The 25,606-nt window shown below is 42.1% G+C and overlaps 2 protein-coding genes across 7 annotated transcripts in view; one reads left to right on the forward strand and one right to left on the reverse strand.

The window, feature by feature from the left end:
- ANKS6 (ankyrin repeat and sterile alpha motif domain containing 6) overlaps positions 1-1,107 on the reverse strand; it is a 40,490-nt gene extending 39,383 nt beyond the window's left edge. For all 6 annotated transcript variants that reach the window (XR_009114890.1, XM_058031040.1, XM_058031049.1 and 3 more), the window contains exon 1: positions 752-1,107. Coding sequence is in view for 5 of the 6 variants with exons in the window: in XM_058031040.1 (XP_057887023.1) it covers positions 752-1,107 (356 nt within the window). In the remaining variant the exon portion in view is untranslated. The remainder of the gene's footprint in view (positions 1-751) is intronic.
- Positions 1,108-8,716: 7,609 nt separating this feature from the next.
- The window catches only part of GALNT12 (polypeptide N-acetylgalactosaminyltransferase 12), a 47,443-nt gene continuing 30,553 nt past the window's right edge, over positions 8,717-25,606 (forward strand). The window contains exons 1-3 of the mRNA XM_058030568.1: positions 8,717-9,096; positions 22,856-23,025; positions 23,744-23,933. Coding sequence (XP_057886551.1) covers positions 8,717-9,096; positions 22,856-23,025; positions 23,744-23,933 — 740 coding nt within the window. The remainder of the gene's footprint in view (positions 9,097-22,855; positions 23,026-23,743; positions 23,934-25,606) is intronic.

The raw sequence follows: 25,606 nt of genomic DNA on the forward strand, positions 1-25,606 counted from the left end.
GTGAGCCCAAGGTGTGCTTGTAGGAATAAAGACAAGCACCAACCCCAGCAGTGGCAACACGGGAACCTCCCACGGCCCAGCAGTGGGTTACACAGAGGAGAGCGCCACCGATGCACAAAACAAGCGTTTTGTCATTACAAACTCTCAGCAATGATTTTCCCTAGCCTCTGGCAAGCCACCTCGGCACACATGGGCAAACTAAGAGAAATTGTTTCAGTTCGCTACGTGCATATACCTATTGTCACAGAGGAGAGCAGTGTTTCGTGTTCACGTTAGCTCCAATTATGCCCTGGCTAAACCAAGGAACAGCAAGCAGTGCTTCAAATACCACATTCTCAACATGAAAAGTTTCTAATGCCCCAGGACAACACTTAGCCTACTCTACACGGGACAGCCCCTCCTCACCCCCGCCCAGGGACGGAAACAGGCGACCGCTCCGATCCCCGGGACAACTCAGGGCTCCGCTGGCACCGACCCACCGCGGCCCTCAACATGGCGCCCGCCCTTTCTCCCACGCTGGCCCGCCCGGAGCTCCCCGGCGCCCTCCCTCGGCCCGGGGACCGCGGTTCGGAGAGCGAGGGAGCCGAGCGCCCGCGGCAGCCCGGGGGCGGGGAAGGCAGAGCCCCGGCGGCCCTCCCTCCCTTCCCCGCCCCGGGGCTGCCGCCGACTAGGCCGGCGCTCCGCGGCAAGGAGGGATGGCGGTGGGAGACCGGCACCTCGGCCCTGATCCCTCCCTCCCTCTCTCCCGTACCTGGCCGCTTGCATGAGGGGGCTCCATCCGTAGTGGTTCCTGCTCTGCACCGAGGCGCCCTTCCGCAGCAGGAACCGCACCAGCTGCTCGTGCCCCCCGGCCGCGGCGAACTGCAGCCCCGTGTTGCCGGCCTCGTCCGTGCAGTCCACGGGCACGGCGGGGCTCGGCGGGGACGACGCTTCGCCGCGGGGCTCCGCCGCCGTCTCCTCGGGGCCGCACGACGAGGAGGAGGGGGCCGCGGGGTCGCCGCCACCGCCGCCGGGCAGCCCCAGGAGGCGTCGGGCGGTCTCGCAGTCGCCCTGCTCGCAGGCGCGGAGGAAGAGCTGGACCTGCGGGGGCACCCCGCTCTCCCCCATGGGCAGCGCTGCCGGGCCCCGAGCGGCTCGGCCGCCCGCGACCGCCCCTCCGCCGCCGGGAAGGCAGCGGGGAGGAGGGGACTCGGCCGGCAGGAGGAGGCCGGCCCAGGGCGGCCGCAGCGCCCCGGCCGCTCTCGCACGGCGTGAAGGGGGAGCCGGGCTGGGCCGCGTTCCTCGGAGCCGGCGAGGGTTGTCCCAGCCTGGGTCGGGGGTCTCGGCGCCTCTCGTGCCCCGCTGGCAGCCCCAGTGGTGTCCTCACGGCTCCTGCCCCCACGCCAGGGATTTGTGCGCTCTGGCCTGCGGCCGTTCCGCGCCGTTACTGGCTGCCGCACATTAAATGTCCCCGCATTACGTGTCTGTGCCCGCGATCATGGCAGCATGGGGCTTATTCCTTCGCTGTGGGGCTTATTTTCACCTGACACAACAATTCCTTTTTCTTGCTTCACAGCGCGACTTCCTACAGCCTGGCGCGGTCTCTCTGTCAGCCCCGCTCCGTGTACCTGTTACTCCAGCCTTTACTTACACCGTCCTACTTTATGACTCCTTTAGCTCCAAAGCGGTGTCTCTCTTCAATGAAATACAGGACTCAAAGTTCACTCTTTTCCCCTACAAACACTCGTTTCCCATCTCCTGACAGCGCTGATTAGTCTTTCAGTTTAAAATCTTTGTACGTAAAATGCGAATTTCTTGTGTGTCTTCTCTTCAGTTTCAGCCCCCCAGGAAATCCTGAAATATCTTCTAGGTTAAACTGATTTCACAACATCTAAAGCAAAGCAAAAAAGAAAAGAAAAATCTTGAACTTCGTAACTCAAATGATATCATGTTGTGTCCCTATATATAAAATCAGTGACTTCAATGGCAACACAGGGCACTTGTTATGGAATGGAGAGTTTGGGGATGAGAAGACTAGGAAAACTTAAAAGGAGTGTAATACCACTAAATCAAATACCACTAAAATGTAGCCATCCCCTGGTTTTAGGCAGTGGCATTCTTATCTTCCAAGTTACACAGCTTTTTGGCTGTGATACACTGGCAAATCCCGATTGCCAGATCATCATGGCAAAGGGCCAAACTTATTACACTTGGAGAAAGTCTACAGCAAACAAGAATCTTGGCTGTGGTTATGGACACTTTTCCTTTGGGAAAGTACCATTCATTAAAAAAAATGCATATTTATCATTACAGAAATAATAGAACAATTTCCTGGACAGTGCACGTATTCAGGGATACTTCTTTCATTATAGATAGCATGTAGAATATTTAACTCATGTCGAATATTTAAGCATGTATCACCTACATTTATGTTAAATAATTTTCTTAAGCATAGAGCTTACAGTGGCCATCAGCAGAATGAAGATGCATGGATAAGGAGAATTTTGGTCCAGCCAAAATAGCTTACAGCCATTCTTGCATTATAACAGTATGAGAAGCTTGGTGTTGTCAATAAAGCTGGATGGTGCAATTGACTCTTTTTAAGATTTCAGAGCCTGGAAGAAGGGAATGGCAAGAGTGATTAATGCAATACATTATTCATGATGGAAGAAAATTGGGTCATACTTACCATATCAAAGTTCCTGCTCGGATATTGTCAAATTAGTGACAGGATCACTCCAGTTTATCTTTGAGATAAGCTACTCAACATGTTGATCCTACCAATTTATGTTATGTAGCTGATGGTTATGCTATCAATTCTACTAATGGTTTCAAACGGCAGACAAAAATATCATGAATGGAATTAGAAGCCTATCAGCAAAAGATGCAACGCTTATTTTAAGAAGTTTATAAGACATAGGAAATATTTGATGGGGTTTAAAAAATGAGAGGGAAAATTATTTGTTCTGAATTCTGCTGCTGTCATCTGATGGTCATTATCATCTTCAGTCGGCATCCTAGGCATTTATACTGGTATGATCACTCAGGATTTCTGTCACTGACTGATGACCAAGGCAAGGAAAAATAATCAGATTTCTTCTGAAATTAATAAACTGCTATGGAATATTCTCCTGGATGATGCAGTACCAAGCTCTTTAGAAAATACAGGACTTGATTTCTTCACCAATGAAAGAACAACCTAAGCCTTTCAAACAGTTCATTAGGATAGGATAATGGAGAAAGCTTAGTTTGGAAGATAAGATGGGACAAAATAAAACCAAGATTCTCTGTGTGTTAATTGTTCAGAAGATTTGTCCAAACTGCATCTTTCTCCAGTCAGTGAAAAATGCATTGATTTTGACAAGAAATTCATTTACATCAGTTCTGTGCTAATTTGTATAGGTCAATGTTAGATTGCTCAAAGGTTAAAATAATTTTAAATTACAGGAAAAAGCCCTAATGAATGAAGAAATTAATTACTTTCAAATAAAGAAGACGAGAAAAGTGCAAGGAACAGAACAGGCCACCAAAAAGGGCAGTACACATGTCAGGAATCAACATCTGTGAAACTTCTCTAACATAAGTCTCCACTGCTGATGATCTCATAACACCAGCAACACCACAAAGGAGATACAAGCTTTATTGATGCTACTCATCATATAATGTGAAACAAAAGAGATAAATTACTTAGTCATTGTTCTTCAAGACTCAGAACTAAGCATTTGCCAAACAAAGCCAAGGAAACCATTAGAGCATGTAATGTACCTGTGGAACTAGTAAAGTAAGTATAATATGGCAAATGAGCAATGATACAGAGCTACAAATTGGCCAGGTAACAAAAAATTCCATTGCTCTTACAGTAGTAATAGGATGTAATATATTTGGACACATACTACCTCATATGTAATTCAGGATCATGTAATAAGGAAAACTGTAAAAATGCCATCATAATCAAAAGCCTCTCAGAAATGTAGAAATGCAAGTAATCAAGCAATCTGTTCCAAAGAAATCCATAAAACTAGAAACAGCTGACTCATTTATAATCTGCATTATCAAAGTGTGAGGATGGTGGCATCTCAAATCCCCAAGTATGATGGCTTTTTCATGGCAATTTAAGAGGTAAAATTAGTCAGGTTTCCAACATAATATATCTTCCTTAACATCATACCATACTTTGTGAGCAGAACTGCAGTTTTGTTCCAATACTTTCTGACAGCTAAGCTTCCTGGCTTAGGTTTCCTTTATGTACCTTATCTCCACTGCCTGCAGTTCATGCTTGCTATTTAGTTTAAGAGAAAAATTATATGCCAGCAGTGCATACCTACAGCAAGCAAATATTTTGATTGATGGCTTTGACATGCATGTTCTGACTCTGTTTGTCTGTCCATCCTGGCTTGTATGTGACCTTTTGAGCAGGCATTTTGTGTGTGTATTTTATCTATGGGTGCACATACATGTTCTACAGAGATCTGCAAACTGGTGCAGCTGAGGTCTTGCCCAAGTAATCCACTGAATGCTGCCTCATCTTATTAACCTGTCACTAGGAGAATTTCACAGCATTCACCAGCCTGATAGAAGATCCCTGAAATAGGCAACAGTTTCTATCTCAGCCATCAAGTCTGTGGTTTTATTTTGTTTTAGTTTTAGGGTTCTTCCTCTCAATTCCTTGATCTCTCTGCCTCTGCACTATACACCCAGCTTCCCTGTAAAACAGAGTTCCTGCTGAAGCACTGAGGACCCTTTGGCCCTGGGGAAGCAGGGTGCGGCTCATTTCGTGTTTTGCATGCACTGTGCAGCTGTCTCAAATAAAGAGACTTTCAATCCAAACACATTTATTTAAACAAAAAAAAAATCCTTGGCAGTGGTAGTGCAATAGGCTGAATAATAATATTTTAAAAATATTTTTGCTAATAAAGGAGAGAAAGAGCAGCCAATGTGAGAACTTTGGGGAGGTCTTGCAGGGCAGTGCACAGTTTTTATGCACATTTAAAACAATGGTGAACAATGACCCCATAGGTCCAATGCTTTTTGCAGGGAGTATGTTTTATAGCTTGGATGATTCTTCCTCTCCCTAAGCAAATTTCCTATCTGTGTCCAAAGTATTTGTACATGATGGTTCCTATCATATTCTTCTGATTTTTTTTTTCTTTAGAATATGTAAGCTTTGGCTTTTTCTAGAACTAGGAACTTTATTCTGAAATACATTATTTGAGACTTTATTTTTACCTGGAAGTGTGAATTTATGAAGCTGTTTAACTTATTGAAAATGCAGTCTTCCCACTCTATTTCTATTTGACATTTTTGCTTTCTACACACAAAAGAAGAAAAAAAGGAAAAGTTTCTATGAGGTGAATTTTAAATATTTGGCAAATTTAATAGCTCTGTTTTTTCTGTAACGTATATATCATCACTAAAAATAAGAATACCTTTTAATAACTATACAGGTGTTAAATAGTTCATCATATCTTACCTCTTTAGGGATTCCCCATATGTAAACATAGTCCTTCAATAAGCTCATGTATTTTAGGTGAACTAAATATTACCAGTATTTCAAACATATTTCAGAGAACAAGAGATACACCCTTAATTTCAGTTATTACATTAACTATTATGTAAATTCTTGTGGACAATTGCATATTGTTGTCATTAGTCTTTTTCTCTTAGTGCTTTTTGAAACAGTTAATATTTTGGATACTTTTTGAGGAGAAGAAAACATTTTCTGTTTTTAAAAATAAACTTTTAAAAGCCATTAATTATTCTACTGATCTTCTGTTTTATTTGGACAACTAAGGACACAATAAATATTTCTAAATAAGTAATTAGAGTTTTTATATGATTTGTTTGGTTACTCTACTTATCTTTGCTTGAAACTCCTGAAGCACTTGAAATTATAACTCACTAAACACTAAAAAGTCATAACAAATTATTTTAACTTCCATTGTTATTCAACCTGAAAGAAACAAGAGAACGGCTTAAAAGGAACTCTTCCATGAAAATTTTGCTACAAGTTTTATGGCTAGCAGTAAACTCATTCATTTGGCTTGTTGATTGCAGATTTTTTTTTCCTGCTGGGGCCTATTTGTATGTTCAGAGATAATTCTTTACACCTTAACTATTTCAGCCCAGAATGTTCAGTCTTCCCATCACATTTACATCCCAAAAATATTTGAAAAAGTTTGACAAAACATGTTTTTACCTTCATATTCTTTACATCTTGTACAAATTTCTTTGTGAATGAAAATAATTGAGTCTTTATGATTTTTGCATTAGCCTCATTCCTGTGCTTTCTCTTGATGAATTTCCTCTGGTTGATGTGTTTGGATGTGATCCCCAGGGAACTCCTGTTTACTGGCAATACTTCAATTCCCACTGCAATGGTCATCACAGAAAGTCTTCACCCATTACTTTGCCATAAGAGCATTATTACTGCCAAGAGCAGTTCTGTAATTTTTGGTTCTCTGATTCCCATTTTTTTGTTTCGGAACTTGTTTTGGTCATGTGATGATGATCTTGTGCTTCTTCCATATTGCTCTAATACTTAAAATACTTATATAAAATACAGATTCTTATAATATTTAAGAACCTCTGCAGCCGAACTCTCTGGTTTTTTTCTTGTGGTCTTTTTGTTTTGTTTGTTTGGGTTTTTTTGTTTTTTTTTTTTCTCACTCTCCTTAGGTAACTCTTAGTCCTACATTTTGCTCTTCCAAATCTCCTCAATAACTTCTTTTTGGAGTCCAGGAGGATCTCTTCTTCTTTGATTCATTCCAGGAATGGACTTCCTTTATTCAGAAAGATGGTGAGCAAGGAGAAAAGCAAACACTAGACATGCAATAATTGGTGCCACCTGACTCTTCAGACCCAAAGTTTGCTAGACACAACATCCTTTATATGCAATGTAAATTCTCATGTCCAACATATTGATATTTAGTAGTTTAGTACAAAGCATATTGAAACTAGATTTATGCCTATATAATTTCTCGTGATAGCTAGCTGTATAGCTGCATAAGAAATAATCTATCTATACAGACATTCATTGCAAATTCACCTAAATTCCTTGATTTATACTAGCTTGCCACAATCAGAATCAGTCACTGGTTTTCAGCACCCTTCTGTCCAGAGCATGGCCCCCACAGTAGTTGAGTCTGCATTTGTTGTCACATACAATATTTATTATCATGTAAAATCAGAAAGAGCTCATAGCTGTATGCTCTGACCCTGATAGTGGTGACATTTTTATTTTTTCCCTTCCTTTCACTCCCCAGTAGCGCTGGTGAGCACCGCCCAGTGCTGTGTACTGAAGTTCTCTCTCTGGGCATGGCCAAACTCCTCTGCTGGGCTGATCTTGACAGGCCTCCAACAGCAGAGGATGTTGCAGTGAACATGGAAAATGCATGGAGCAAATAACGCCTCGAAACCAGTTCCAGCTCCCTGCTGCTAATGAGAGAGAAACTGTATCCAGTTATGTTACATTTATGTTGAAGTATTTCAAACGCAAAATCAGGAGCTCTCGTGTAATCTCAGGTCTCCACATCACAAGTTTAGGCAGATGGGGCTTCATACTGTTAGGGGCTGAAGTAAAACAATCAGTATGGATATGTTGTTGAGTATGAAGCAAGTCTGAAAGTTCTAACTAGTGCTGCTGTTGTTTTTTTCCCTCCATGACTCTGTCAAGCCATAGAATGAACTGCCTATTATGTGTATAATAAACTTGGGATTTTCACTAGTATTTTGGATTTCTCTCAATGAGGTTGACTTTTTTCAACCCAGAACACTCCTTTCTTCAGCCAAAAACCTTGTCATTAATGCCTATGGTTTCTTAGCCCGTGTTCTGCTCTACTTCTGAAGCATGTGCTATTCTACAGGCACCAGAATGGATGAAGCCTGGTTTCCTATTTGTTCTCTTTGACCCCTAAGCTCTTCCTAGTCCCTTTGAGGGAAATAACTTCCCTTGTTGTCCTGCAGTTCTGAAAATTTCTGTCCATAGACAGCAAGTCTTGGGGCTATCTCAATCACTTCCAGAGGCCAAAGCAGCTTGCTGTGGCCCTGACAGCTCAGTGCCAGCAGATCTTTCCCTTGCTGGGGAAATGGCATATCCACCACGCAGTTACCAGCACTTATGAAGGTCTCTGAAGTTTCAAGGCAACCAGATCACCTTTCCCTTGAAGGGTGACAGCAAAGGCAACATGCTCTCTTCCCTCCTCCCCGCATCCCAGCTCTGTGTGATCCGGCAGAACTGGGATTGCTTCCACTCCCTCCTTGCCCCGGGATGGGTCAGCACCAGCACTGGTTCCACCGGCTGTGTACCCAGGGTGAACGCGGAGCGGATTGGAGCTCCGTGTGTGCCTTCCCAGGGATGCCGGAACCCTCGGGGGCCGAGCAGCCTTCCGAGCACCAGGAAACTGCGGGACATCGTTCCCGGGAGGCGGCTGGCGGGCGGCAGGGGCGCAGCACGGCCGGGGGACAAGCGGGGCCGGGGTTCCCTGTGCTGGGGTACCGCTCCCCGGCCCGCAGCAGCGCCGAGCCCGGCTCTTCCGCGCCGCGCCCCTCCGGGCTGGCCGGCGGCGGGGCGGGGAGGAGGGAGGAGCCGGCGGCGGAGGAGCCGTGCGGGCTTCCTGGCGGGGCAGCGCTGCCGGCGGGGCGGCTGTCGCGGCGTGGGCAGGTCCTGAGAACTTCGCCGAGCCTGCCCGGGGCGGAGGCGCGCCCGTGTCCGTGAGACGGCAGCCGCCGCTCGCTCGGCATGGCCGGCCGCCTCGGCCGCGGGATGTGCTGGGGCAAGCGGGGCCGGGGCTGCCGGGGCGAGGGCGCGCTGCTCGCCCTGGGACTGCTGGCCGCCCTCGGCTTCCTCGTGTGGCGGCACGGCTCGCCGCCCCTCCGCGCCGCCCGCCGCGCCCCGCCGCAGCCCCCGTCCCCCGACCCGGAGCTGCTGCGGCGGCCGGTGTACGCCAAGCCCGCCCTGGAGCCGGGGGCGCTGGGGGAGCTGGGCCGGGCGGTGAGGCTGGAGCTGAGCCCGGCCGAGAAGCGCCGCCAGGAGGAGAGCATCCGCCGGCACCAGATCAACATCTACCTGAGCGACCGCATCTCGCTGCACCGCCGCCTGCCCGAGCGCTGGCATCCGCTGTGAGTACCGCCGAGGGCAGGTGGGGCCGGGGCAGGGGAGCCGCGCCTGCCGCTGCTGCTGCGGCTCAGAGAGCCGCTCCGGCAAACCGGAGTGTCTGCTGGCAGCAGGCAGCGCGGGGTAGTCCGGTCTCTCTCAAGTACCTCTCGCTCAGGAGCGTGGAGGCTTTTGGAAACTGTCCCATCACAAACGCTCTTGGATCACAGCGTTCGCTCTCAGAGTTAAGTTGATTGATGACTTTGCCAGGCTGCCGCACCTACACAAGGCAGTACGAAGTCGCGTGTTGGTGGAGTGTGTACAGGTTGTTTCCCCACCTGTAGCCCTGGAAGTGTGTTTTCAGTCCTCAAGCTACGCTGCTCTGTCATGTTTCTCCTGCTGCTGTCCCCTGGGTCAGTCACCATGGGCAGCAGCATACTTTCTCAGTCACTCCCAGCTTTACAAATGTTACGCTTCCCAGATTTCAGCTGTGCATTGTATTCAAATGTCTTAAGACACACAGTTTAAAGGAGATTGTTTTATCAGCAGTTTTGCCAGGAGTGAGCTAGAAATGGTGCTCACAAAGGTGGCTAAAGTGTTTTAAAGTGGGACTGTGCTTGATCCGGGATGCATGCTTGCTGGGACAAGGTGCATTTACTAATTACATGTACAGTTATGACACCAGCGGCAGATAATGGCACAGGCAATTGCAAACAAAGGCTTAGATAATGTTTGATGAGGTGGCTCACGTTTACGGGCAATGGCTCAGTGTGAAGCCAGCGTGGCACAGCAGGTCTGACTGCTGAGCCCTTGCGCAAATACTCCGGGTGGCACCTCTTGGGCTGTCCTGTGAGAGAGCTGCCGGCTGGTGAGAGGAAGGGCCAGCCAATTAAGGGGATATGCTAGCTGTCACAGGGGTTGGGATGGAGCCACGGCTGCTACTGACTCCTCACTTCTGTTTCACTTGAGCTTGGCTTCAGCTGGTTTGTTTCATTGCAGCCGGTTTGTAGGATATGATAACAAAAAGCAGTGGAAAAAGCAGGGCTCTGGCTCTCCCGTGCATTCACTTCACGCCCTGTGTCCTGCCCAATGTTTCACCAACCCTAATTGTAAGTGCTGAATCTAAAGCATGAATATTAGGATGGCTTTCAAAAAGTTGCAGTGCAAATGCAAAGCCTTTTGATCATAAGTTTAAGCCTGACACTAGGCTTGTTTTACTTAGTTATTATTCCCCTCTTATCAGCAGTCTGTAGACCATAGGTCAAAAAGGACCATTTAAATTTCATTTCCATGGGAAGAATTAAATCATTTCAATGAGCTGTTTTGGACTTCTGCCATTTCACTATGACAAAGGGTGTTACAAAAAATGGAAGGTCACAGTTGTTGAATAGGAGACATTATAGATGGGTGTGGGTGACTATTCTAGAAATGAAAATAATTTAAATAGATTTTGCTACAACAGCAGACCCTTTTTGATTTGAATATATGGATGCTGAAATGACAAAACGTATCCAAACCAGAAGAATCACAGAAGCATCAGTGACATAATCTCAGAGATAATTGCCTTCTGAAGCTGGGGCTGTATTGTACTGTTGGCAGGTGCTTCATGCCTTTGTGCACAGTTAAATCTAAATTATGGCAAAAATGTCACAGAGCATCTCTCCAACTCACACAGCAAATGTAAAAAACTTTCCCAAAGGCAATTTTGCAATGAAGTGTTAACTCCTTCTCTCAAGAAGGAAGACCATGTAAGAGATTTAAGTAAAAAAACTCCATAATAATAAAAAAATTGAAGAATTTATCACCAAGCCCAGCCCACAGCCATAGAAAATGCATTGCACTTAGTTCCAAGATTAGAGGTTATACAGTTTGAAATCTCAAATCTAGGGAAAATTCTTTTCTTTTCTTTTCTTTTCTTTTCTTTTCTTTTCTTTTCTTTTCTTTTCTTTTCTTTTCTTTTCTTTTCTTTTCTTTTCTTTTCTTTTCTTTTCTTTTCTTTTCTTTTCTTTTCTTTTCTTTTCTTTTCTTTTCTTTTCGTAATGCTTGACTATATGTGACCTTTAATGGACATTTTGTTGATGGGTGAGACTCCAATTTTGGGAAATAAGTAGTAATGGTAGATGGCAACTGGACTTCAGCGGTCCACCAAAATCATTCAAAGGCTAAATTTTATATGTGATCAGTGAGACAACTTTGGTACTGGAAGGTGACAAATGCACCATTTTTTTAGTGGAGTCCTAGCAGAGAACCAGAGAACTGTGTGCTGGCAATCCTTGGATCTTTTCCAGGCATGTTATCTACAAACTGTGGTAAGGGAAAGAATTAGTAACAGATGGGAGGGTGTGATCTATTGAGAAAGTCAACAAGGCTTTTGTCAAGGATGACGTGTCTTACAAATCTATAGGAGTTCTTTGAAAGTCATAATTATATGGATAAAGAAGTGTGTTGTTACTTGATGAGTTCCTTAAACAACTGTGAAATAATGTGGAAATTCCTTGCATTTATAAATAACTGAGTAGAAGCTGCAAAGCAGTTTTGGGGGTTTTTTTGGGTGTTTTTTTTTTTTTCCAGTTTTTTTGTTTGGTTAGTTTTGGTTTTTGTTTGTTTTAAAGAGCAAAGATAAAGTCCCACAGAAATCTGTGTTGGACTCAATGCAGTTCAACTTACAGCATGGCTTTCATAAAGAAGTGATTAATTTAAGGTCTTCAGCCTGAAAGACAGGTGGCCTGCTGGAAGTGTATCTCCTGCAGGATTCCTGCAACACATGGTTGATGCATGAAAATGGATAAACCAAATTCTGCCTCCTCCCTGTTCCAAAAATCCATTTCCTGTAAAGCATAGTCCATCCAAAATCAAATATTCAGGAGGTATTGATGGATACTATGCTTGGAGACTCTGTTCTGGGCTATGGGCTTTTGGTCTGTTTCAGCATATTCTTGTGTGTGTGGAGGCGATCTGGAAATTTCAGATACCAAAAAAATGGGAGAATAAAAGGGAAACAGAAACAACATTACCACCACCTGGATGCCCCAACGCTCCTTTTGATGTTAATGTCCTTCCACACTGATCAATGAACCCACTCTGTGTGTGTGAATTGGCGAAAACATTTGAATCCAATGAAAACTAGAGTTTTGCTAATAAGATAGAGAGTATCTGAGCCAGTAACCTGATAAATGTGATATGCAAAATGATTGCACAAGGTGTTGCTGTGCCAGAAACACGTGCCAAAAATCTTTTCCTGCTGCTGCATGTTGTACACCCTGGACCTGCCATGGGAACAGAAGTGTGGCAGGTATTTGCTAATATCTATGTCTGGTAATACTGTATAGGAAGAGAAGAATAGTCTGGCTGAGATTACTCTCTCAAATAATGTATTGATTGATAATACTTGACTATGAATCCAAGAGGTTTCCAATATAGACCTTTCTCCTATTAATATATTCCTGACAGTGAAAATATTCAGCAAGTTGTTATTCCTTCTTGTTCCCACCACTGTAACCTGATTTTTGTGATGACTGATTCTGTGTCTATCGACCCACAGACCCAAAGAACTTGACAACTACAATTGTTGCCTGTAGACAATTTCTGCTTCCTTTAACTGTCTGAGCTTGACATCAGCAACTGAAAATGTGTTTCATCACCCAGGAATTGTTTAGTTTTATTGAAAGTATACATATAAACAAATAAACATTATTTATTAATAATCTATAAAAATATCCACTTGGAAGAATCTTATGGATAAGAATGTAAGTTACTAAATGATGATACAGTTTATACAAGGCTAGAAGTGAAATAAGCCATTGGTTTAGAGAAGGATGGAGGTTGGAAGGAAATTTTGAGGTGTCTAGTCCAACTTTGAAGCCTCCAAGGATGGACATTTAATGATGTTTGAACACCTCTTTACATGCAACATCACTGCCACAGTGATTTATTTCTGTTTTTGTCCCCTGATTGTAAGGTTGTCTGGATGGCTCAGCTTGTCTTCCCAACATCTACCCTTCATTTCTTGAGTTTGTACTCATAAAGTGAGCAACAATTACAGGAGGTTTAAAACCAGCAAGTGTCTTCTGTCAGACTTTGACTTACTGAGGGCCCTGTTGGGGCTGATGCCCCCCTGTAAGTGGGTGTGATGAGCTTGAGGCCATGGGTTTGGCTGCTGCTGCTGCTGCTCTGCCTTCCTCCCCCTGCAACGACACCTCAGCATTGTGTCCCATGGGCTTCTCCTTGTGTGCTTGTTTTACAGGACTGTAGGGCTAGGCAGACAACTGATATGTTCTCTTAGCCTTTTACAGCTTATTACAATGTGTAAGAATTACATTTCCAGTTTTTCTACATGAGTTCTTTTAGATTAAGGGCTTTTTTCAAGCATTGTTTCGGCTTTTAGGCATTCTACTTTTTCTTTCTGTATTACAGTAGGGATGCATTGCTCACTTATTTTGGGGATAGTTTCTGTCAAAGCACACAAGTTGCCTTTCAGCTGACTCTAGGTACAAAAGGAGCAAGTCAGGACTAGGCATTTTTGTGCTGACTCAGCATTTCATGTTTTCTCTTTCATGGTAGAAGCCTGATTCAGCCCTTGGGACTCGTTTTACTTGTGATCACAAGGAAATGGATTTTTAATTCTTTCCGGTCTTTCCTAAGTAGCCACAAAAGCCCCCAAAATATTGAATGTGGTCTGCATAGTATTTTTCAGCTATTAAAAAAAAAGTTTTAGTGGTTTGTTCTTTAATTCTAGGTAATCTTTTGTGTTTTGGAGAGATTCTTTATATAATTTTTTTTTATATGTGTGATTTTATGTATGTCTGTATATCTTTAAGTGTCTTTGTATAGATAGCTAGATATACACGAATCCTCAAATTCCTCTGCCACCACCATTTATGCCTGTCATTTTATTTATTTTGGGGAAATATTATGTTTGACTTTACCAAAACAATCTTGTGCTAAGATTGTTTTTTCTTTCAATACTGTTTTTCCTGTTTGTTCCCATAATTGAATGTGATTCTCCCAAAGTCTCTCTTCTGTGGTTTGTTTTGTTTTCTGGGCTGTAAATACTAAATTATACCAGGATGTTTGTCTGATAGTATCTTGCTAGCAAGTTCCAAGAATAAGCCTTGGTACTAGGTTTTGGTTCCTTTTCTACTCCAAAAATCACAGCTACTCCTGCCAGGAGTTTTAACCTGACCCTGTTCTGGGAAAAGGCACAGCAGCAGCTGAGTGTTTCCCTCCTCAGCTCACAGTGAAAGACTGACTTCACCCAGGAGCTTCTCTTTCATCTCTTACCTAAAGGTGAAATAACTGCAGTGAATATATATATATATATATATATAGATAGATAGATAGATAGATAGATAGATAGATAGATAGATAGATATAATTTTTTTTTTTTTTTTTTTTTTGTGCTTATAGGAAATAGAACCCTTTGAAGAGGTGAGCTGCAGCAGCTTGACCTTTCTGGCACATCCCTTCCCTCTAAACCATCACCTGATGGTGCACCTTGTGCCCAGAGCTGGCTTTGGCACGGGTGCTCCCAGCTTTGTGTCTGATCAGGAGACACAGCACACGACTTCTTGCAAGCCAAGGCTTTGCATTAAACACTTAAGAGTGTGTTTGGTGTAGTGGTTTTGGAACACTGTGGTCGCTTGTTTGGTGTTAGGATTTTTTGGTTCGATTTCTGAGCTTTTTGGAAATACAGAATTGGTTACTAGTAACAATATTAATTATAATACCTTTTAGTCATTACTTTAGTGTTAGTTGGCAGGATTTCTTTAATGTATAAACAGGCTTTAGACTCTCAAAGCAATGTTTCTCTAGGACATTGCATTCTTTCCTCAGACAGTAAGTGGGGTAAAAATAATTCTTCACTATAGTTGGGTTTTTTTGGGGTTTTTTGTTTGTTTTGGTTTTTTTGTTTGTTTTTGCTTTTCTTTTTTAAAATAAAAAAGCTTGCAGTACAAAATGAAGCAATGCTTCCACTATTGCTTTGATATTCAGGATACTTAGCTACTTTTGTTTCCTGTCATCTGTAAAAATGTGTCACTTTTCATTGTCATTATGCTTTTAACAACCCCCAGCAAATATTTTCCAGAAGAGCTCACATGATTATTTTTCACCGCTTTCCTTTCCAGCTTCTGGTAGACTTCCTCAACTTCCTTTGATATCTAGATTATTGCTTGGTTTCAGCTGATTTAATTTTTAAATTGAAAAAGTTCTCAGATCAGTGATTGATGGTAAGCAAAAATTGATTTAAAAAAAAAAATTCAAAAGCTGCTCTCATTTAAACAATTGTCTATAAGGATCAGGTGCATCCACACCTTATTTATAGTGATGAATACAATAGCTTCTTTCAGTTATAGCTTTGCAAAATATTTTTTCTTGTCATGAATCAAATTACTCACACTAAAGTAAGTTTTTGAATGTAGGTGTAGGAAATAGTATGTCTCTGTGGAAAGGTTAAGTGTATCACACTATCTTGGAAGAAAAGTGAAAACATTTGAGCAAAATGCAACCACTGTTTCAGCTCAGCAAAATAAAATAAAAATCAAGTGGGTTTCCTCACTGTCACATGCGGAATTTCCTTCTCATCTGCACATCCAGAATCTGGATCAGTTAGGAAATTCTTTAGTATTTCTCTAACAATTTTGAATTGGGAGGCTCTATGGATTTCCTAAATTTGTGGATTTTAGGATACAGACTTAGTAAATTCTCTTACTTGTTCTTTCTAGACATTTATTTCTTAATGTATTTTTGATCTGTCTTAAAGAATTTTGCTTTCTTTGCCACCTCCTTCCCAACCCCCAACTTCTTAACAAATATTTTCTTCAGTTTCAGACTTCGTGTCTTTCTTTCTTGCTTCTTACAATGTTTGTATACAAGGCAGTACAGCCCATTATTATCTGAAATCTTAAGACAGCTTTTGGCAGTCAGTCTTGTCTGTACCTCCTTGTCATTGGGAGAATCATTCTTTACGACATTAAATAACCTGGAAAACTGTTTCACAGTCAAACCAGCTTCTGTTTCCAGAGACTTGATCATATCACAGTGCTGTGGCCTGTAAAGGGGTGGTTTCTCTAACATGGTTTGTTTCAGCAGATGTAATTTAGGGAGCTTTTAGCCAGCCTGCTAGGTTGGGACAAGCAGTGGGGAAGTGTAGGCCAGCATCCTGAACTCACCTGCTTAAGTGTTCCAGCCTTGCCCCAGATAATCTGGCCATTTTTCCAGTTATCAGCACTTTGCTGCTGTGTGCTTTGCTACTCACTCCAAGACACACCTTCTGTAAACTCTCAATGCCTCTTTCTGCAATAGTTGAACATGTGGCTTATGTAGGTGTGTAAAACCAGGTGGAGCCTCTCCATGCCCAGATAAACCTTTTTTAATTAAAAAAAAAAGAAGAAAATCCCTGAACTGGCAGTTGGATCAAGGTAGTCTTATGTGACAAAATAAATTTGGCATGGAAAGTTGGGCAGTGTTTGGAGGAGATAAGAATAATGTTTATTATATCCTTTAATTCCACTGGAGATGTTGCCCTTTTGTATCCCAGGCTTTGGGAGGTATTGCTTTTGGCTCGCATGCTGCATTTTATCCATAGATTACTCTCCCACACAGAGGGGTGAGGAGTGGATGTTCAGCTATATATTCAGCCTGGAGTGAGGGACTGTAACTGTGGGGTGGCTTAGAAACCAGTGCTGCCACCTGTGTCATGCAGCAGGGCTCGGGGTGCTTGTGGATGGATGTGCAGAACTCCAAGCTGCAGCTTGGGCACAAGTAGAAAATGGGATAGAAGATCCCAGTGCTGCTGTGTCCTGTGCCATGGCTTTGGGAAAGTGAGAGAAAGAGATGCTTTCTCCTGGGTGAAGGTACTTGGCAGATTCCAATGCCCACATTGCTGCCTCTGCAGTTTATGGAGTGGGAGTGAAGATGGTGAAACTAGATTGAGATGCTTCCATTCATCCCCATCAGCCTCATTTATTGCAGCCTACAAAATGCCCCTTTTGAGCACACCTCCTACTGAAAGAGCAGTTTAAGTTGGTGTTTTAGCTGTTCAAATTAAGAAGAGGAAAGGAGGCTGTGTGGTGGGTCAGCATGTCTATGGTCCATCACAACAAACCCAGCCAACCTGGTTCCTAGCCCACCATATAAAGCCAGCCTGAAGTAGAACCTTGGCAGTGTTTTCCAGGTGACACTGGGATGGGGCGTATATGTCACCTACTGTAGTCACATAAATCAAGTTAAATAATCAGCTTCAGCAGTGACACGTGCTGTTTTGCATTTCTTGAGAGAAGCTGTGCAATCCTGAACTTGCCTGGGGCGCTCAGACTGAAACTTGAAAACCAAAACTTACACAGTATACCTTCTGAAAGTATTAAATAATTGATGAGCAGTTTGTGTTCTTAACAAATTTTTGAAAACTCAGAGAACATTCATTTTTTTTTTGTTGTTAAAATATATGTAACTGTGCATATAGAAGATCAAATTTGGAGACTGAAAGTCTGTTTTCCCTTTCCTGTATCATTGTCACAGTTGTGATGAAAGTCTCAAGTAAGAGCATGTCAGCAACCATTCCTAATTAACTCATGGCAGTGCGCCCAGTGTGCACACATTCATGCTCTCTCCCTGTGTATAGATACACATCTCTTAGAGAAACAGCTCTTTACAAAGAAATAAATTGAGTGATTACATTAATTGACACAAATGTTCTTGAAAACAACCCATTTAATTTTGTTTAGGCATTTCCTGAGTGATGTCTCCTTGGTTTCTAATAAATAACCTATTGTAAAACTTGCTAACAGGAGACTGTGTAGTGTAGTAGATTCCAAGGTTAATTTATTAAACTTGTCAGCTGTTTACTCTTGGTTAGACTGTGATTTAAAAATGCAATGTAAAAAAGGCAAAACCAAAACCCCACAGGAATTTGAATGTGTGAGGATGCACTTTTATGTTTGGCTTCAGTCTGCATTTTGTGGACTTCGATGTTTGAGTAGAAGTTGTAGTGAAACATAGAGAAAGAGCAGTACATAGTGAACATGGTTTTATGTTCAGCATTATTTTCTGTTTATTCCCATTGACAGGTTTAGAGATTTATGGATGAACACATTAAGAATTCTAAAATATAGATGTTGTCTTAGTGTAAATTGCTAAGAAATGCCAAAAGACAAAGCTTTTGTTTGTTTTATGCCGGTCTTATGCCACAGTGATCAAGTAGGAGGGTCCCTGGAACACCCACCCAGTGTGGCAGAAAGTGCCTGAGGGAAATGAAGGATGATGCTGGAGCATCATAGTGTCGCCGTCTGCTCCTTGGAAGATGGCTGGGGCAGTCCTGGCCATGTTTTGTCTGTCACTCTACTGTGCACAAGGCTGAAATATTGGTCTCCTCAGCCAGGTTTCATAAGCTCTTGGAGATCTATTTCACACCCGAGATAGCTCAGCTGCCTAAGAAGGCATAAAACCAGCATGATGACTTCTGTGATAGTGTTGGAAACAAAAAAGTTTTAATAAAAGGCAAAATAACAAAACTCTTTAGAGAGAATAAACTGGGCCAGGTGCAAGAGGTTCTTGCTTCTGGTGAAACACCTCACAAAAGCAATTACTTCTTTGTTCTTTTTCAAGTAAATTGCTCAGGTGGGACTTTTTGGCTTCTGTCCAATTTGCTATCCTTAAGTTTGAGGTGAAGTCCCCCAGATCCTGTGAGGTGCCCTTTTTGCTAATTGAGGAAATAAACTTCGGGGCTTTTTTCCTTTTGAAGGAGACAAAGGATAGTTTTGTCACTCGATCAACAGGGGGCACATTCCTACACGAGGCTTCTGCTTGTGCATTTTCTAGCGAATCTGCAGAGATCAGGTGTGACCAGAGGGCAGAGACTGAGCAGGTGTCACTCCTTTGCATTGCCATACCTGTTGTGGCTCTTATTCTTTATATATCAGTGTCTGCCATTGAAATCTGAGTCCTGTTTAAAGCTATATGCATTTATTTTATTGCCTCTAGAAAGGCCTCTTGGATGTGTTGGCAACAGGTTTTTCCTCAGTGACTGATCCTGGTATCTGATAACTGTTACCAAAATCAGGTTGACTAGAGATATGTGTGCTTCTCTGAAGAAAATGAACCCACTCAACATGCACAACATGCCATTTTTAATTTAGGTAATTGTTTATATTAAAATACGAATTACAAAATTATTACAAAACAGTAAAGTTCCTGTGATTGAATAAGATAAGGAGAATTGTGAAGGAATGTTGGATTTCAAATGCATCTGCATTTATTTTCCATATTTGGAAATGTCACGCTTACAGGCAACTAATTTCCTTCTGTCTGTGTTATGTTTTTACCAACCATTTGGTAATTATGATGACTAGCTTCAAAGTGATGTATCACAGCCAGTGGAAGGGACCACATTTAACTTTATTCACAGAAAAGTTAAGGAATGTTCCATAATCAAGCCTCTATAGACAAGAGGGACTCGCTGAGGTCTCTTGGGCTGTGCTGGATCAATGGCTTAAGGAGAGTGAGGCGAGTTGCCTTCTGGATCTGTCTTTATGGACGTGCAGAACCCAGATGATCAGCTCAAAAGTAGTTTTTAGGATGAATAATGTGAGATGCAATTAATACTGTCTTAACATGATCCTCTCTATTGGAAAGGACAGTGCTACGGGTTTGAGGGTGGCACTAAAGAGTGCCCTCCTCAGAAGCTGAAAGCAGGTTGCAGTATAGTATGCATAAATAGATGTTCCCAGTGTGTGCAGAAACGTATTTTGGGACTGCTGTCACCAGTTGCTGTCATTTTAAAGGCATACTGTAATTGATATGCATTTGTTTTTCTGAATAATCCAAAAGTAGGAGTGAAATGATTCAGTTGGAAAGTAGGAGCTGGGATGCTTGGCTGACACATGGATAATAAAAGTACATCTTGAAGTTTGCAAGTGTGAATACAGAAGATGGGCTGCTGAGGCACTTCTGTGGTAAACAGGAGTTGAGGAATGGAAAAGATGAGTATGACCACTAAGCTTTCAATCAGGCTTTGTACTCATAGTGGGTTTTTTAAAATTTTTATATCTTGTGAAGTGGTAATGTTTAGTGTCCATATGCATACCACTTAATTGTTATTCAGCAACACTGCCAAGCATTTCCATTTCAGGGATTCATTAGCTTTTTAATGATTTTCTTCTGCTATAATTTTTCCGGGGTTTAAATGCTTTGGGTTTGTAATCTCCCGAATGGGATTAATTTTTAAGGCTTAGTGAAACTCTTTCATTACAGAAAGATAAGGAAAAGTGTGCTTCACTTTAGCAACACTGTTTGAGACTGCTAACAGTTGAGATCTTCTAGCAATTTAGCAAGAAGTATGTGTTGGAAATAATATCTGAGATAAACATGCAAATCTCCACAGAAGTTGAATAATATGGGTGGGATGTTTTGGTTTTGTTTTAATTTGTTTTGTTTTGTTTTTGTTTTTTTAGTAAGGGCATCAGGGTACTGCTCAGGTCAGGCTGGCCGTGCTGGCCAGCAGCCTGCCCTGTTACCATGGTGGGTCACTTCTCTGCACTCCTGTGCTGCCTTCCACCACAGAGCTGGTAAATTAAGCCCATTTTTTAGTGCTGGCCTCTTTCTTGACTTTGGAAACCTAAGAAACGTGTGTTCTGGTATGCCTTGTAGTAGGCTGACCTTTTCCTGCAGTGTGGGGTGCGCTCAAGGAGGGAGGCAGCAATGCACAGTGAATCACAAACAGTGTGGAGATTGCCTTGCTCTGTGCCAAATTATGTTTTCCATCTCCAGCATGTAATTTCAGGCAAATCCATTGAAGTCTTTAATCTATAATTAGACTTATAAGCTTCTTTAGACCTTTTGGGTTTCCTTTCTTTAAATGGAATACAGCATTTTTTCCCCATGAATATTCCTGACATATTTTTCAAAGAATGCTTTCCTGGTATTTTTATTTATTTATTTATTTATATTTTCCTTCAGCTTTCTAAACTGGGTATGTAGCGATCCTATTTCCATCAAGAAATTAACTCAAAATTACCTGGTACAAGTGACTGATGTATATGGATTCTTTTTTCCTGGCAGTACTGAGCAGAAATGTTTTTCAGCAGGCTAAATTAAACATGTATTTCTAAAATTGGATTCATACAGTGGGTTTTTCTGCAGTACAATTAAAGAAGTTAATTAAAATGTCACTTGTCACTCCTTTTTCTGTGTCAATACATAAATGTCTGGCTAAATAAATCAATTCTGTCACCAGGTGTTGATGTGAGACAGTTGCCTCTGTGAAAGCCCCTCAGGATAAGTTACAGCCTGGAGGGACAGGCATTCTTGAACTTCACTGTGTCAATGTGTGTGTCTATGTGTACTACCTATGTATAAATGTCTGTATGCACACGTGTTGTCACGGGGCGTTCCTGCCATGTTTGAGAAGCAGCCTTTGGGTGCCTCCTTTGCCTGAGTGTCATTTGTCCTGTTGCTTCCTCGTTTTCATATATTTATTACAGAACTACTCTACAGACTTATTGTTTCCTTCATAAGAGTTTTAATATTAGGCACAATCAGATTCAGATTTTTTTCTTTCTGTACAGCTGATCTTAATAGATACTGCCTAATCTCCAAAGAAACCTATAAGCCTTTTTTAATTGCAGACACAGCAGACATAAGTAGTTTGTTAAAATATTCTCAATGTGCTATAGGTAAGCAGTTTGCATCTAATATAATTTTCTTAGTGTTTTGGGGAATTGTTGTGCCTCTAAATTGACCTAAAGTATTTTCCTGTTGCATTTTCTACTGATCAGTTTTAATTTCCCTTTTCAGCTCCCCATAGCACATGTTCTGGAGGACTTTCTGCTGTTCTGCTACCTGCCTTGGTATCTGTTGTGATTTGGCAGTCTACAGAAGTTGAAGTCTGTCCTTCTGCCCCTTACAGGCCTTGTTGACTGCAGGCAATAAAAGCTGCCAAAATGGAATGCTCTGAGCAAAGAGGAGAAATTGTAGAAGATGCCATCGTTATTTTAAAATTCTTCTAAACCAGGGGATTCTTTTAAGAATTTATACATTTGGCTCAGCTATAACTTTCTTGGCATCCTTATGTTCATTTAGGGAAGTTCATATATATATTTATAGGAAATACATTCTGGAGCTTAATCCAAAGGTTTGCAAACTTTCTGGCTCTCCATAGAGCCAAAACCGTGCATTTCTATATCTGTTTTACGCTTCCGTGGATTTCACTATTAGATTTTGCCAGTTGTGGGGTCTCTCCAAATTCTGCTTCAGTGTGCATACATTTCAGTTTTGTTGCTGGTTGTTTGGTTTGGGTTTTTTTTTCCTCTTTATATGTTGCTGTTCCTTCACAGTCGTATTTTTACTGTCTAGCACTTGTTCTATTTTCCAAAGCAACAGTTATCGCTAGTTTATGTTACTGTTTTTACTGCACTTAGGTTTTACATTTCTTTTTTTTTTCCTTTAATCTGAGGCACATTTCGTTCATTACTTGTTCTTCTATTTGAAATTGTGCGAAAACAGCTACTGCAGCTACACCAGCCCAGAATACCTCCTATTATTTTTCTTTTTAGACATTTTGATAGTTTGCAGAATTTTATTCATAATGCTTCTGTGGAAATGGAACCTCTGTAAGAGCAACTTCCTAATGTCTTCTCATAGAATTTTCCACACACATGCATTTCTTTTAAGATCCATTCTGTGTTCTTGCTTGCAGTTAGTAACTAGCATGCAAATGGATTTGAGAATTGTTTCCTGAAAATTATTAAATGCTTTTGCACTTCTACTAAATGTTATCCCCCACCTTTACAGATGCAGAGAGGAGAAATATGATTATTATAACCTGCCAAAAACCTCTGTTGTGATAGCTTTTTATAACGAGGCTTGGTCAACGCTTCTGCGAACTGTTCACAGTGTTCTTGAGACATCTCCGGATATACTTTTGGAAGAAATTATCCTTGTAGATGATTACAGTGACAAAGGTAGGAAGAATAAGTCTAAATAATATTGATTGTTGATGGGCTTTTTTGGTCAGCCAGTTCATAGGAGAAAGAGTGATGCTGTTCAGGTCACATAACAGAAAACTGTACAACAAAGGCCTCTCACTGAAAAAGTTTTTCTTGTAGTGTACCAGTGAAAAATTTGGCTTATGTACCAAATTTAGTTTGGAATGGGGAAGCACATTTGCTGTGCTGTAACATGAGTGCTTGTGTGTATAGATAGACTACAGTCTGAACAGAGCACTTTGGGTTTCCCGAATTGAGCAAGTTTCGATTGCACCAACGCTCCCCTGGTGTCTCATATAATGACAGTGACCTAGTTCTTTGGTCTTGTTTGAACAACGGGACATAAAGGCAATGCTGGCATTTTCCACCACACATGAATTGTGTTAAGAATAAAACTTTTATACAGAAAGTCTTAAGTAACATTTGAGAAGCTCTTATCAATCTGGGGATGTATTACAGAGGTAAATGTGAAGTGTTCAATTTCTTCAAAGTAACTGTGATTTGTGTCCAAATCCAGGTTTTGTGCTTTTTTCATGTCCTTTCTAAACATGTATAGCCGAATCTGAGTTCAAAGCACCACAATCTTTAGAGCCCTACTATAAGTGTTATGCTAGTGAGGAGAGAGCTTCCTATAGAAAGACATAAACAAATAATTTCAGAGTGTATTATTCCCTCTTTTCTTGGCTTGTTGCAGAACATTTAAAGGAGACTTTGGAAAACTACGTGGCTGGCCTACGCAAGGTGCGTCTTATCCGCGCAAACAAGAGGGAGGGGCTGGTCCGAGCCCGGCTGCTGGGGGCGTCTGTGGCCAAAGGAGACATCCTGACGTTCCTGGACTGCCACTGTGAATGCCATGAGGGCTGGCTGGAGCCACTGCTGGCAAGGTGAGCTTGTGCTCTGGGCAAGTTTTCTCTCCCCTTTGAGAAGAAGGGGCGAGACAGTTTGGCCCACTTCTGCAGTGGAAAAATGACTCATGGTTCACCAAAGATTACTGCAGTCTGGTCCCTGAGGCACTGCCAGTGTTTGGTGTTTGTCTCCTGGCTGTGGGGGAGCAAATGCAAATGGAAGTTTGAGAGATCATGGCATGGTGGGTTTTGATTTTTTTTGCTTGTTTGTTTTTGTGTTTTATTTTTTTTCCCTGAGGACCAAGCTGCCTCTTCAGGCAATGGAAAGCTTTGGTTTTCAAGACGATGAGTCCTCACCTCCAGTTTTGGAACTATATTGGTAAAGGAGGCTATTTCTGTCAGCCTGGGTGAGCAGGTCTGGGAAAATGTGTGCCCTGCAAGGCAATGTTTGCATAATGCAAGTCAATAAACTCCATCTTCTTAGTCCTGAGCAAATCCACCTTTCCAGACTGGTTCTGACATAAAGCATCATGGTGTAGGATAGGGAGGAGTAAATGTTATGTCAACACTGATGCTTACTTGGAAACCATCTGTCCTGGGACACTGTACTTTGTGCCTGTGTGGTCTCTTGTTAATTCTGCAGATCTGTCAGACTGTTCAGAAAACTTTGGTTAATTAAAAGCAAACAAACTCCAAAAAAACCAAGGAACCTTCCCAAAACTCTAACAAAAAACCCCTAGAAACCAGAACACTAGCCTTCTGTTTCAGCTGAGAATATTTATTATATTCTTGAAGCCTCACCCATGTGTACCAGTAGCCATACATTGACTTTTCCTGCTATGGGTTCAGCCACTGGCACCTCACCACAGCACCTGCTGCTCCTGAATCACATTACAATCTGTTGGTTTTGCCCCTTTTGCTCACAGTTCATGGCTTTACCCCCTTGGATGCCATTAATAAGTACTGATAGATACAGGACCTGAATCAGACCTCCTGATTATTGTGTGTAGAAAACCAGCTTTCTTTAAAACATAATTAAAAGAAAAAAAAAATTCCTCAAGGCCAGTGTTTTGTCTTGGATCCTATTAGGATTCCCACCAGATACTGCAGAGGACAGAAAAAACAGCCCAAATACAAACTGGAGACAGACTTCCAAAAGCACCAAGTGTCTTGATGTGTGCAAGTCTTCCTGATTCCTAGTGGGTCTTGTGTTCCCAACTTCCCTATGTCCCTTTGAAATTGTATCTAGAATACAACTTCAGGTTTTTGTTTTTGTAAAATTGTCATACTTACCTTGTTTCTAAATTTCACACTGAGTGTATTCCAGATAACTGGGGGGTAGATATGATAGCGTGAAGAAAGGAAAAGGGATAAACCTCAAATCACGGGCACAGGTTTAACTAAAAAAAGTGTTCGATGGGGGAAAATCTGTGATTTCTTCACTTCTTTAGCGCACCACTAGATGGCAATCTTGAGGAAGGATTGGGATTTTTTCAAATGCAATTGTCACCACCTGTAACAAGTTAGCCCTCTTGGAATTCCTGCCGTTCTTGCTGCAGATGCAGACATGCATCTCTAAGGGGTTTTTCTGCGGCATATCGGACTCAAATGTATGGCAGCAATACCACGGTGTTAGCATTTTGCAGTGCAAACATAGCTGTATTTGTAAGCTGCCTGTGCATTGTACCATCTAGCTAATTTTTAACTTACAG

This window comes from Melospiza georgiana, chromosome 1 (assembly GCF_028018845.1).
Source record: "Melospiza georgiana isolate bMelGeo1 chromosome 1, bMelGeo1.pri, whole genome shotgun sequence".
Classification (NCBI taxonomy): Eukaryota; Metazoa; Chordata; class Aves; order Passeriformes; family Passerellidae; genus Melospiza; species Melospiza georgiana.